This window comes from Salmo trutta, chromosome 6, assembly GCF_901001165.1.
Source record: "Salmo trutta chromosome 6, fSalTru1.1, whole genome shotgun sequence".
Classification (NCBI taxonomy): Eukaryota; Metazoa; Chordata; class Actinopteri; order Salmoniformes; family Salmonidae; genus Salmo; species Salmo trutta.
This window is the reverse complement of record NC_042962.1, coordinates 17,587,143-17,601,828: the sequence shown is the minus strand read 5'-3', so window position 1 is coordinate 17,601,828 and position 14,686 is coordinate 17,587,143. Positions and strand designations below refer to the sequence as shown.

General features: G+C 42.4%; 1 protein-coding gene across 1 annotated transcript; it reads left to right on the top strand.

Annotated features, from left to right (window-relative positions):
* On the top strand, window positions 1-10,775 carry exog (exo/endonuclease G). Its single transcript, XM_029755533.1, has 6 exons — window positions 1-255; window positions 495-644; window positions 787-926; window positions 1,114-1,190; window positions 1,418-1,532; window positions 9,998-10,775. The coding sequence occupies exons 1-6, from the start codon at window positions 9-11 to the stop codon at window positions 10,481-10,483; spliced, it is 1,215 nt and encodes a 404-aa protein (XP_029611393.1). The 5' UTR covers window positions 1-8; the 3' UTR covers window positions 10,484-10,775.
* The last annotated feature ends 3,911 nt before the right edge of the window (window positions 10,776-14,686 follow it).

Below are 14,686 nucleotides of genomic sequence, written 5' to 3'. Positions count from 1 at the left end.
TGACCCGGATGTACTTTTCTTTGTGTTGCCCACGAGACGCTGGTGATAACTTCTACCTAAAAACACAAAGCAACAAGACACATTATTTCAAAGTATTTTATCTGTTGAATATTATAAAGATGGCAGGGAATGTTAAATTCTTTAGATTTGTCGGTGGTTTTGTGTGCGGCGCCGCCGTCACCACTGGATCATGTGTGGCAGTGATTGAACTTTACAAGGATGAGGACACAGAGGACCAGAGAGAGCCCGAGAAAGGTTTGCTTTTAAATCAGTATTTAGCTTGCTAAGTTAAGTTAGCCGTCACCTGTAATGAAATTAGCCAGTATGCACAGATGATACGTAATGATTACTTAATGAACAATTATCATAGCTGATACACAAGTACCCAATGATTCATATTAAACTTAGCCACTTCAGAAGCCAGCCAAATGTGGTAGAATTTTGCAATATTTGTGAGTTCTGCCTATGTAAATAACATCAATGCTTTGTTACAGTTCCTCAGGCACAGCAGGACATAGGGCGGTATGGCTTCCCCCTGACAGGAGCTGAGATACGATACTACGCCAACCACACATTGTCCTACAACCAAGCCATGAAAACACCAAGATGGGTCGCAGAGCACCTGTCACATGAGAAACTATTGGGTAATAATGTAATGATAATCTAATAATGTAGTCATAAAATCCCTATGAGTAAAACATGTATTGTGCTCACTGGGATAGTCATAGGCAGCTGTTATACAGACATCCTAGATATAGGCTAATTCTCTTCTTCTTGCTGCCGCAGGGAAAGCCGACAGAAAGCACTGTAAATTCAAGCCAGACCCCAGTATCCCAGAACCCTTCACTGCACACAATGCTGACTACCTGGGCAGTGGCTGGTCCAGGGGCCATATGGCCCCCGCAGGAGACAACAAGACCTCAGAGGTACCCAGCACATCACACCTATCCAACATATTGGTGACATTTAGTGTCGTAGGTTGAGCTTGGAGTAATGTCTTGTCCTTAGTTGATGTGGTTTACACCAGTGGTTTGTTAAGACCTTTTCTTGTTTTGATGGTATGTGAGGTGAACTGGTCTCACAGAATTCTCTCCTTTCTGTTCCTATTAACAGCAGTCAATGGCTGAAACCTTCTACCTATCCAACATTGTGCCCCAGAACTATGAAAACAACGCTGGATACTGGAACAGGTATATGGGAACCCCCAGTGATATTCATTGCATTTGTTCCACAAGTTAGGTGATACTACTTGGTCCTAGTACTGTATATAAATGGAATGACCTATGCTGAAATAAAACTCTCTTAATCTAAGCTATTGTACCTTGAAGCCAAACTTTACTTATGATCAATGGAATGATCATTTTGAAGTCTGTGAACTGTGTGTTGCCCCAGTATAATAGACTGTTTTGTATTTCAGACTGGAGATGTACTGCAGGGACCTGGCCAAGCGCTTTGATGACGTGTGGGTCATATCGGGACCTCTGGTCCTTTCTGAAGAGGGGGCTGATGGGAAAAAGACAGTGTCCTACCAGGTAACTGAAGCTGTTAGGCGGACCACACTGTACAGTCCAGGGTGAAGTTTTCCCTAGGTACAGATCTAGGATCTCCCCAAATCCTAACCTTAACCATTAATGGGGGAAATGCGACTAGGGTACAGTGTCCACTCAATGTCAGTGGTTTGTCTGAGAGCTCCAAATGTACTCGTAAAGTATTTAGACCCCTTGACCTTTTCCACATTTTGTTACGTTAAAGTCTTATTCTAAAATTGATTAAAAAGAAAACATCCTCATCGATCTACACACAATACACCATAATGACAAATCCCCCCCAAAAAATTTTTTGAAATGTTTGCAAATTTATTACAAAAAATATGGAAATATCACATTTCCATAAGTATTCAGACCCTTTGCTCAGTACTTTGTTGAAGCACCTTTGGCAACGATTACAGCCTCGAGTCTTCTTGGCTACGACGCTACAAGCTTGGCACACCTGTATTTGGGGAGCTTCTCCCATTCTTCTCTGTAGATCCTCTCAAGCTTTGTCAGGTTGGATGGGGAGCGTTGCTGCACAGCTATTTTCAGGTCTCTCCAGAGACGTTCGATCGGGTTTAATTCCAGTCTTTGGCTGGGCCACTCAAGGACATTCAGAGACTTGTCCACGAATCCACTCCTGCGTTGTATTGGCTGTGTGCTTAGGGGCATTGTCCTGTTGGAAGGTGAACCTTCGCCCCAGTCTGAGGTCCTGAGCGCTCTGGAGCAGGTTTTCATCAAGGATCTCTCTGTACTTTGCTCTGTTCATCTTTCCCTCGGTCCAGACTAGTTTCCCAGTCCCTGCCGCTGAAAGACATCCCCACAGCATGATGCTGCCACCACCATGCTTCACAGTAGGGATGGTGCCAGGTTTCCTACAGATGTGACGCTTGGCATTCAGGCCAAAGAGTTCAATCTTGGTTTCATCAGACCAGAGAATCTTGTTTTTCATGGTCTGAGAGTCTTTAGGTGCCTTTTTGCAAACTCCAAGTGGGCTGTGATGTGCCTTTTACTGAGGAGTGGCTTCCATCTAGCCACTCTACCATAAAGGCCTGATTGGTGGAGTGCTGCAGAACCTGTCCTTCTGGAAGGTTCTCCCATCTCCACAGAGGAACTCTGGAGCTCTATCAGAGTGACCATCGGGTTCTTGGTCACCTCCCTGACCAAGGCCCTTCTTCCCCGATTGCTCAGTTTGGCCGGGAGGCCAGCTCTAGGAAGAGTTGGTGGTTCCAAACTTCTTACATTTAAGAAGGAGTGAGGCCACTGTGTTCTTGGGGACCTTCAATGCTGTGTACTTTTTTTAGTACCCTTCCCCAGATCTGTGCTTCGACACAATCGTGTTTTGGAGCTCTTCAGACAATTCCTTCGACCTCATTGCTTGATTTTTTTCTCTGACATGCACTGTCAACTGTTGGAACTTATATAGACAGGTGTGTGCTTTTCCAAATCATGTCCAATCAATTGAATTTACTACAGGTGGACTCCAATCAAGTTGTCGAAACATCTCAAGGATGATCAATGGAAACAGGATGCACATTATCTCAATTTCGAGTCTCATAGCAAAGGGTCTGAATACTTATGTAAATAAGGTATTTCAGTTTTAATTTTTTTATAAATTAGCCAAAAATTTGAAAAAACTATTTTCGCTTTATCGTTATGGGGTATTGTGTGTAGATTGATGAGGAAAAACATCAATTTAATAAATTTTAGAATAAGGCTGTAACGTAACAAAACGGGGAAAAAGTCAAGGGGTCTGAATAGTTTCCGAAGGCACTGTATAATTGTTATAATCTAAACCCCTCTAACTCAATTCTGGACCTCAAAGACAGTTCCAATGCATTTTGTCATTGTTCCCCTATAATCAGGGACTGATTTAGACCTGGGACACCAGGTGGGTGCAATTAATTATCAGGTAGAATACAAAACCAGCAGGTTTCGGACCTCGTGGGGCAAGCGTTGAATACCCCTGATCTATACACTACATTATACAACGGGTGGGTCTAATCCTGGATGCTGAATGGTTAAAAAACCGCATTCCAGCCAGTGTCTATTCCACGAGTTACCACCGGCTAAAACTATGATGTTAAAATGACTATTTACTCTGTTCCATCTGACTGCGCAATCCACTGTCTCATCAACTCAGCTCATTTATATACTAGATCTGTCTCTCCGACATTTGCAACATTGTTTCAATATTGAAATTCAATCTCCAGCTGTCCTATGGTAATGAATGTGTCGGTAGTCGGGACGAGACAGACAGGCTGGCAGTTTTTCTCAGCCAGTCGAAATCCTGAATCAGCATAATTTTTATGGATATATACAAATAAATGTCAATAGAAAAACAAGAAATGCAACTAGTTTGCTGTCATTCCGGCTTTAGTTTGAAGTGATTGTGTTAGCTGTCTCTTCCGAACAGTGGCCTGGCGAGCGAGCAAATGTTCTATGCCAGGCTAAATCGCACATCATTAGCTCATTGTTATGGATGTATCCCCCAAAAAATCACTGGAAAACAGCTTAAACAAACAAATGCAGCTACTTTGCTGTTATTCTGTCTGTACTGTTTGACTTGACTAAATCCATAGATTTTAGTTCTAAATCCATAGATTTAGAACCGAGAGAAGGAACAACCAGCTGGCTTGGGTAGCCCTAGATCTGTGTCTGGACTATATGGAAGTATGAATAAATTCATCAAAATATTTTTTTTATGAAAATAGGTCAATCATTATTTGAATATGTTGGCAACCCGTTGTATAAAACATTTTTACATTAAAGTGATAATGCCGACAAATACGGTGTTTGTAGGATATATTGGCACGGTTTGTTTAGCGCCAAACAACACCCATGCCAATATATCCTCCAAACACCAGCTTCTCGGGCGTTATCACTTAATTATACAACGGGAGGGTCTAATCCTCAATGCTGATTGTTTAAACTTGCATTCCAGCCGGTGTCTATTCCACAGGTCACCACTGGCTAAAATGCATATTTACTCTGTTCCATCTGACTGAGCAATACACTGTCTCATCAGCCCAGCCAGGCAATTTATAAACTTGATCTCCACTATAAAAAGCATCTAGACATTATCTCACGTTTCTTTTAGACTAACATTTAGTTTTCAACAGCAGAGATTTGTATAAACCTTGCCGTCAGTCTCTCCGACATTTGCAACATCGTTTCAATATTCAAATTTGATCTCCAGCTGTCCCATAGTAATGAACGTGTCGGGACGAGACAAACAGGCAGGCAGCGTTTCTCAGCCAGTTGAAATCATGAATCAGCGGACATAATTCTTATGGATATAAACAAAGAAATGTCAGTTAAAAAAAGGTAAAACGAAACTAAATGCTGCTAGTTTGCAGTCTTTCCAGCTTCAATTTGAAGTGATTGTGTTAGCTGTTTTGTTGTCTAGTTCCTCTGAACAACAGTGTCCTGACAAGAGAGCACATTTTCTATGCCAGGCGAAATCTCGCCGCATTAGCTCATTGTTATGGATGTATCCATGTGACTGTCACCACAAAACAACTTAAAACAAATGCAAATGCAGCTACTGTTGTTATTCTGGCTGCACTGTTTGATGTGACAATAAGTTAGCCGTAGTTGGCTAGCTAGCAAGCAAGGGATAAGAACGTCGCCAGCCAGTATGGCAATGGAACATTTAGATACAGAATAAAAAGACTGAACGACTGGGTTGCGTCTCTGGCAACCGAACCAATAGAACGAATGACCAGTCGGCTTGTGTAGCAACCCTAGATTTGTGTTGGGACTATATCTTGTGGAAGGATGAACAGGCATGAATAAATTAATCAAAATAATGTTTTTAATGAAAATATGTCCATCATTATTTGAATATGTTGTTAACCTGTTGTTAACCTATAAAAGTGATAATGCCCTCGAAGCTGGTTGTTGGGAGGAAATATTGGCATGGGTGCTGTTAGGATATATTGGCAAACCGTGCCAATATATTCTCCAATGGCATATACCATAAACCCCCAAGGTGCCTTATTGCTATTAGAAACTGGTTATATATCCTCGAAACACCGCCTTCTCGGGCATCATCACTTAATTATACCATGACATTGTTGAATACTCTTTTCTAATTGGCTTGAAGGGCATTCTAGAGTGTGCATTATTTAAGCAATAATGCACAAGGGGGTGTGGTATATGGCCAATATACCACGGCTAAGGGCTGTTCAAACACGACACAATGTGGAGTGCCTGGATACAGCCCTTAGCTGTGGTATATTGGCCATATACCACAAACCCCCTAGGCGCCTTATTGCTATTATAAACTTGTTACCAACTTAATAAGAGCAGTAAAAATAAATGTTTTGTCATACACGTGGTAGACTGGCTCGAACCACCCAGTTTATAAATAAGGGATAATCAACGAGGAGCTATGCGTTCTCTGGAGAAAAAATGTATGATGTGGAAGGTGTGCTCCACGACACGCTAGCGGAGTGGAACTAACCTTCCAAGGAGTTACATTCTTTTCCAGAGAACACATAGAGCCCCAAGTTGATTATGTATTTTATACCATGGCTATCATTTAACACATTTGCAGCTAGAAATGTGTTCATTTGCAGGAAGAAACGTGTTCAACATCCACTGAAGTAATTAGCAAGTTCATTAGATCTCCACAGTAGTTGCCTTGGTAACCAAACAAACAGATTTACAAGTTTAGCTAACCAACCCATTAGTCCTATCTTGCTATTATGAAAATAGAATTCAGCAATGCCAATCATTTCAATTTGACCTTTGCTTCCAAATGCAGCTCAAACAGAACATGTAAGAATGAACTATAGCCATTGAATTCTATTGCTGATATACTGTGCATTATTTAAGCAATAAGGCACGAGGGGGTGTGGTATATGGCCAATATACCACTGCTAAGGGCTGTTCTAAGCACGACACAATGTGGAGTGCCTGGATACAGCCCTTAGCGGTGGTATATTGGCCATATACCACAAACCCCCTAGGTGCCTTATTGCTATTATAAACTTGTTACCAACTTAATAAGAGCAGTAAAAATAAATGTTTTCTCATACCTGTGGTATATGGTCTGATCTACCGCGGCTATCAGCCAGTCAGCATTTAGGGCTTGAACCACCCAGTTTATACCAGTTTATAAAGGGAATAGGGAATTATAAACTGGGTCGTTCGAGCCCAGAATGCTAAAAGCCGTGGTAGATCAGACCGTGGTAGATCAGACCGTGGTAGATCAGCCTTATTGCTTCAGTAACGCACAGTATATCAGCAGTAGAATTCAATGGCTATAGTTCATTGAATTCTTACATGTTCTATGTTTGAGTTGCATTTGAAAGCAAAAGTCAAATTGAAAACATTATTGTCATTACTGAATTCGACTTTCATAATAGCAAGATAGGATTAATGTTTTCTTTATCTAAACTAGTAAATCTGTTTGTTTGGTTACCAAGGCAACTACTGTAGCTATCTAGTGAACTTGTTAGCTACTTCAGTGGATGTTGAACACATTTCTACCTGCAAATGAACACATTTCTAGCTATAAATGTGTTAAATTGCAGCCATGGTATAAAATAGATAATCAACTCGGGGCTCTATGCGTTGTTTGGAAAATAATGTAACTAGCGCGTCGTGGAACACACCTTCACGTCATACATTATTTTCTCCGGAGAACGCATAGCACCTCGTTGATTATCCCTTATGTATAACATGATGGTTATTTTCTGGACATATCACAGTGCAGCCTCATGGCCACTAGATGTCACTGTTGCACAGAAAATCCCTCTTGTCGATGATGCCCATCTTCTTTTCAAGTACTTCCAACCCACAGAAAGCACACAAGTACTAAGTTGTTATTTATTCATGGAGACTTTTGTACACTGCCCATATTGTCATTAATAAAATATGCCAACTCTCTCGTAATATTAGTATTACTCAACGTCAAACAACACTTGCTAGATTCTGACAGTGGCTGTTTAGTAGCTTTTTTATTTTTTAAATTTATATCTGGAAGCTGTTGGCTGGTTAGGTTAGTGTTTGTTTTCCTCTGCGTTAGTTAGGTTTGCGTCGAAGCTTTGCCCCCATGTGGCTGTTCTATCTGAGAAAGTGTGCTATGAGTGTTTCTTTGTCCTCCAGTGAGGCCCAGAGTGGAAACCCACAAGGACAGCCGGTTGCCCTAGGGCAGGGATCATCAACTAGATTCAGCCGCAGGCACATTTTTTCTCGAGTCGATGGTCAAGGGGCCAGAACATCATTTAGAATAATTAGTAGACTGAAAGTTGACCGCAAGACGCCCAAACAGATATAATATTTGACTAAAACTAAAACATAATAATTTCAAACCTTGCTTACATTTGTATACGATCACATATCTCTATTATTCGTGTGAATACTTTGGAACAGATTTTTTACATCAAAATAACTTGGGAGCTGATTTGCTGGTGTTTTTACAGTCTTTTATGTCTACCAATAAAAAATGATAATTAATAAAATAACACTTTTTCGGGGGCCAAATAAAGCCACAGTGACAGGTGTATGGGTTCCCCGCCAGTTGGGGAACCTAGCCCTAGGGCTGTTACCTAGACACACAGATCATCTGCGACAGGGGCCGTGTTCCACCCATTGAAACCCCAAACCCACCTGGGGCCTGAGCTGCAGCAGTGGGGATTAAACACACACAACACACCCACAGTTTATTATTTCCTTTTGCTACCTCTCCAGTTGCCATGGCAGTGCCCCCTGGGTATTGCCAGGCGGTCCTTGTTTCCTGTGAGGGATTGAGAGGTTTAGAGGGCTCCGGGGATGCCCGCCTTAGGTTGGTAGTGCCGGCCTCTAACATCCGCGGTGGAGAGGCCTGGAGTGCAGTGTCTTCATCCCAGATGAACTCCCCTGGAGTGGGGTCTCCCTGTGGTTTATCAGGGGCCAACACACTGTCCCCCCATCAGCAGGAACAGGACTCCCACCTAGAGAGGAAGAAGAAAGAGAATGAGAGGAAGAAGAAACAAAGAGAGGAAGGGATGGAGTGGAGAGATAGCATAGAGAAGAATGAAAGCTCTGTGTAGTAGGCCTACCTTTTGTCCTTATGGGGATATTATATATATATACACTACCGTTCAAAAGTTTGTCATCACTTAGAAATGTCTTTGTTTTTGAAAGAAAAGCACATTTTTTGTCCATTATAACGTTTACAAATAAAAGCTGAAATAAATAATTCTCTAGTATTATTCTGACATGTCACATTCTTAAAATAAAGTGATGATCCTAACTGACCTAAGACAGGGAATTTTTACTAGGATTAAATGTCAGGAATTGTGAAAAACTGAGTTTAAATTTATTTGGCTACTGTATATATACACATCTACTGTATATATATTCTACTGTATATATACACATTTAAGCTCAGTTTTTCACAATTCCTGAAATTTAATCCTAGTAAAAAGAGAGAGAGCCGGAATTCTTACTGGTTGGTAGGTGATCAAATACTTATGTCATGCAATAAAATGCAAATGAATTACTTAAAAATCATACAATGTGTTTGAAGTGTACCTATGATACAAATTACAGACCTCTACATGCTTTGTAAGTAGGAAAACCTGCAAAATCGGCAGTGTATCAAATACTTGTTCTCCCCACTGTATATGTACAGTACCTGTACAGTACCTGTCGAAAGTTTGGACACAGCTACTCATTCAAGGTTTTTCTTTATTTGACTATTTTCTACATTGTAGAATAATAGTGAAGACATCAAAACTATGAAATAACACATATGGAATCATGTATTAACGAAAACAGTGTTAAACAAATCTAAATATATTTTAGGTTCTTCAAAGTAGCCACCCTTGATACTATGTCTTTTATGTGTTTATATGTGTTTTATTTTCGGTACTTTCCTTCACAACCCCAATTTTATTTTATGACCTTATGAAGGGAAATGTGATCTTAGTGTACAGTCTGTACTCCTGTTTATTCGAGTAATGTAACCGATTGAGAGGTCTCTCTGATTTATCAAGGCCTTAGTTGGAGCCCCGGGCACTGGGCAGGTGTGGTGAATGATTCTCCCTTTAACTGAATGGTTATTGCCCCTCTAACAAAGCAATGGCAATGTCCTGTTTAGGTGCTGCTTGTGGATTTGACAGCTCTAATGCGGTTCCACCTCAGACACCATCAAAACAACAGCTACAGATATGCGGATGTCAGCTGAAGCGGATTTGCCTTGCTCCTGGATTATTTGATGTGGCCATTAGAGGCTACTTTAATCTAGAACAAACAACCTTTACCATAAATCAGCGTGGACCTCTCCTTGAGATCTCAGGGCGTTGAAGGCATAAGTCCATCTGTTCTTTACGAGGCCTTCATAAACTAACACTGTAGTATCTCTGAACAGCCTAGTCCACAATCTATCGAAGCACGGGTAGACCAAAATATGCAAAATGCAAAAAAAATTGCATTTTAACATGATTTAACGTAATGTGTTGTTATTTGTGCAGGTCATAGGCAAAGACGACGTGGCCGTCCCCACCCACCTCTTCAAAGTCATCCTCGTCGGGAAGGACCAATCGGCATCGGGCAATTTGACTAACAACCAATCGGCATCAAAAACCTTGGCCCTCGGGGCCTTTGTCGTACCCAACCAGCCAATCGGCTTCAAGCGCCCACTGACGGACTTCCAGGTGAGTCTATCGGAACTAGAGAAGATCTCGGGCCTGACCTTCTTCCCCAAAGTGGAGCGGACAAGTCCGAGCCTCCCCAACTTGTGCGATAGGGATTCCTGCCACCTGATGGACTTTAAGGATTTCACCTTGTACCTCACGGCCAGGAAGGTGGGCAGTGCCCGCACGACGGTGAAGCTGGAGAAGAGCATGGCGGAGCTGAAAGAGCAGGGCATCGCCCCGGACGACTACATACTCAAACTGTACCAGGAGAAGAAGAAGGAGCTGGAAAACAAAGAGCATAACCTGGCTCATCTTCCTTAGGGCACTAAGAGAAAACATTTTGTACCAGAAAAATAAAATGAGGGTTTCTAATTGGACAAGTCCACATAGTCCCTCCCGTTTTCATTGGTTTGGTGCCTAATGAACACAACCCTGGATGGAATGTCCATTATGGCTCTGTGAAACGAGCAACTGGTCAAGTGGCTGTTTTGCAATGGGTTACATAGTTTGTTAGATTGTTTATTGAACAGATTTTTCTGTATATTTCTTAACGTTTTTTCCCATTGGAAAGTGTATTTCCCATGCCAGAATTACAAAAAAGTTTAAAAAAAAATGTGGATAGTTCTTTTATTTATCCTGAACAAAAATATAAACGCAACATGCAACAATTTCAGCATTTTACTGAGTTACAGTTCATATAAGGAAATCAGTCAATTTAAATAAATGTATTGTCCCCCTGTCTAACTCAATCAGCTTATCAGGCTTTTATGGGTACTAATCGTTAATAGAGACCCAGGCGGAATCATTCGTTTCCTGTCGCTACTAATTGCATTGAGACATTTCAATTGGACCGCAGGAAAAGAAGGACACATGTATCACCAGTGTAATGGATCAGTTTGTTACCGAGAAGCACTATGGGTCGCTTTATTGTTTGTATTACCTCATAGATGACTTCAGGACATTACCACTCAACCACTGCCGTTCTCCAAATGGACCAGGCGGATATCAGATATACAGTAGTATCACATCACTAAAGACTAGCCTAGACCCAATCACTCACCCATCATCCACCTTACACACACACACACACACACACACACAGGATCCTACTCAGCGATTTTGTTATCAACCGTAGCCTATTGGAATCAGGATGAGAACTATTAGGCCTAATGCAGTGTAAATGACAAATGAGAACACATGAACACACACTCTGTCTACTGTACACACACTGTCTGGCAGACCAGACCTGCATCTCAATATTATAAAGCAGTTGCCTCTGTTTGTGTTCTCTCCTTGAAACTCTCATGCTTGATGCCTACCAGAAATTTGCTTGGACCTCTCCAGTCTTGTGAGATTACTAAAGGTGCAGCCTCTGTCGCAGCCGACCCATGGGGCTGCGCACAATTGGCCCAGCGTCGTCCGGGTTAGGGGAGTGTTTGGCTGGCAGGGATGTCCTTGTCCCATTGCACACTAGCGACTCCTGTGGCGGCCCGGAAGCAGTGCACGCTGACACGGTCGCGCGGTGCACGGTGTTTCCTCCGACACATTGGTGCAGGTGGCTTCCAGGTTAAGTGGGCATTGTGTTAAGAAGCAGTGCGGCTTGGTTGAGTTGTGTTTCGGAGGACGCATGGCTCTCGACCTTCGCCTCTCCCGAGTCCGTATGGGAGATTCAGCGATGAGACAAGACTGTAACTACCAATTGGATACCATGAAATTGGGGAGAAAAAGGGGTAAAAGTAAAAAATAATAATAATAATAAAGATTACTAAAGGTGAATGAAAGGATACAGGGGATAGATAGGTGGCCATTTTCAACTATTGAGATACTACATTTGTCATTCGTCTAGCTTTAATGATTTGATGCCACTTTACAGTAGGTTGGGGTGACAGTAATCCAGTCTGAGCTCAGCTGGCACTGCTTTACCGGTTAGAGTCCCACTGTGCCACCCTGTTTGTCAGGGATCACCAGCCAGGGAAGGTCAGGAGCAAGGGTGGCACTGGGAACCATGTGATGATATATTATGTAGAAATACGTTGTTACTTTTCCAATGTATGGCATGGTTTAATAATAATCAACTGTACATTAAGATCAACTTCTCCCAACAGCTAATAAATATGGAGAGCAGAGAAGTTCTCATTTGTAAGATGGGACCTTGTCCCATTTAAAGTAGATTTTCCTCACCCGTGAACATGATTTCTAACCAGTCACACTGCAAATTGGTGCTCTTACTGTAATTGTAATCCTACTCTATATGGTAAAATGCTGTCATTTTCACCTTCCAAGGTAAATGACCCTGAAGGTAAAGAGAGGCTTTCCCATTTACAGTGATTCAGGAACTGTATGTGTGCTTAACACAGACTGACCGATTTGCATGGGACATCTATATGGAGAGAGATGAATGTTACTGTGTTTACCTTTTTATCACCTATATCCTCTTAACCTTACTAAGGCAGACGCTATAAAGGAAATTGAATTCAGCTGGATCAAATGTAATCACATTTTTTGTGTAATCCAGGTCATTACATTGTAAATTACATGAGAGAGTTCATACCTTCACATGGCCTTTGGGAGATATCATAATATTTTCAAAGGTGTTGGCTACAGGTGTTAAAAATTTGAATGGAATCTGAATAGGCTAGTAAGAGAAATGCTTGATACACACAATAAAGGCAGATCCAAACCGTATTGTGCTGGCTCGGTTGTTTTCATTTCACATTTTCCTTTCCAGCATGGTTACAAGAACTATGGCGTGGAAAAGGGTATGTTTAATTCCAAGCTGGACTCAGGGGTAGATGCAACATAGCAAGTGTAACTCTTGTCTCTCTCCATTTAGTATGAAATGTTACGTTTCATATGGTATGTATTCATTTGTGGATGTCCATCACCCATTTTGTATGATATGTTATTAATTACAATTTGTTGTGGCTAACATTAGCTAGGTGGCTAATTTTAGCTAGGTTAGGGGTTAAGGTGAAGGTTATGGGTTAGGGTTAAGGGTTAAGTCTAGGGTTAAGGCTTAAGGTTAGGGGAAGGGTTAGCTAACATGCTAAGTAGTTGCAAAAAAGTAGTAAGTAGTTGCTAATTAGCTAAAGTTGTCTGTGATGTGATTCGAACCAGCAACCTTTGGGTTGCTAGACTTTTGCATTATACACCTCCCTGACCAACCTCCCTCCTTTGGTTTTTGGCTTAAGTAACCTTCTGTCTTATGTAACCATACCAAACGTAACAAATCATACTAATTTGAGTGTCACAGACTTACGTTTACTATTTTATGGCTAACATTTGAGGCCAGGCTGAATTCATGTAGGCCTGCTATTTGCACCACCCAAAAATGAAGCTTAAATATATTACTGCCCTGTTTGGAGGCATTGTTATTCATATTAGACCAGATTTTATAACACACAGGGCTCTATCAAGCATTGCAGGTTACTTTTGCATTAAACATAAAATTAACTATATTTTTCAAAGTGCAGCTTAAGTCATCAGAAAGTACTACTGACACAGGAGCACTATCGGGTGTCTTTCCACCCTTAGAGCAATCAGAAAGTTAATGCAGAAACTACTAGTTGCTGCCCACGACCTCCACAGGACTTCAAATCTCCAAAAGCAGGAAATAGTGGGAGCAAGCGGTGGCATGGGCGGTTTTGACGGTGGCATGGGCGGTTTATACGGTGGCATGGGCTGTTTTGGCGGTGGCATGGGCGGTTTTGACGGTGGCATGGGCGGTTTTGACGGTGGCATGGGCGGTTTATACGGTGGCATGGGCTGTTTTGGCGGTGGCGTGGGTGGTTTTGACGGTGGCGTGGGTGGTTTTGATGGTGGCATGGGTGGTTTTGACGGTGGCATGGGTGGTTTTGACGGTGGCGTGGGTGGTTTTGACGGTGGCGTGGGCGGTTTTGACGGTGGCGTGGGCGGTTTTGACGGTGGCGTGGGTGGTTTTGACGGTGGCGTGGGTGGTTTTGACGGTGGCGTGGGCGGTTTTGACGGTGGCGTGAGCGGTTTTGACGGTGGCGTGGGTGGTTTTGACAGTGGCGTGGGTGGTTTTGATGGTGGCATGGGCGGTTTTGACGGTGGCATGGGTGGTTTTGACGGTGGCATGGGCGGTTTATACGGTGGCGTGGGTGGTTTTGACGGTGGCGTGCATAGTTTTGGCGGTGGCATGGGCTGTTTTGGCGGTGGCATGGGCGGTTTTGGCGGTGGCATGGGCAGTTTTGAGTAGTGTCTGTGAGTCCTGTGTGTGTCATATCTGCAAGTGAGTGTGTGTCTGTGTAGGCTTTCATGCATGTGTGTGTACATGCACATGCGTGTATGTATGTGTGATGTTGCAGTGTTTCTCCTCCCCATGCAGAACTGTGCTGTTACTGTGTGTGGAGCAGCTGCGTTGGCCAACCCAAGGCTGTAATTAGCTGCCCCAGTCTGCCACGGTGTCGGAGTGAATTCCCCCTCAGAACAACATGCCATGTAAGCAATTAGTCCATCTATGCTCTGCCCGTCCTCTGGTTTACAGCACAGTAGGATTGGTGA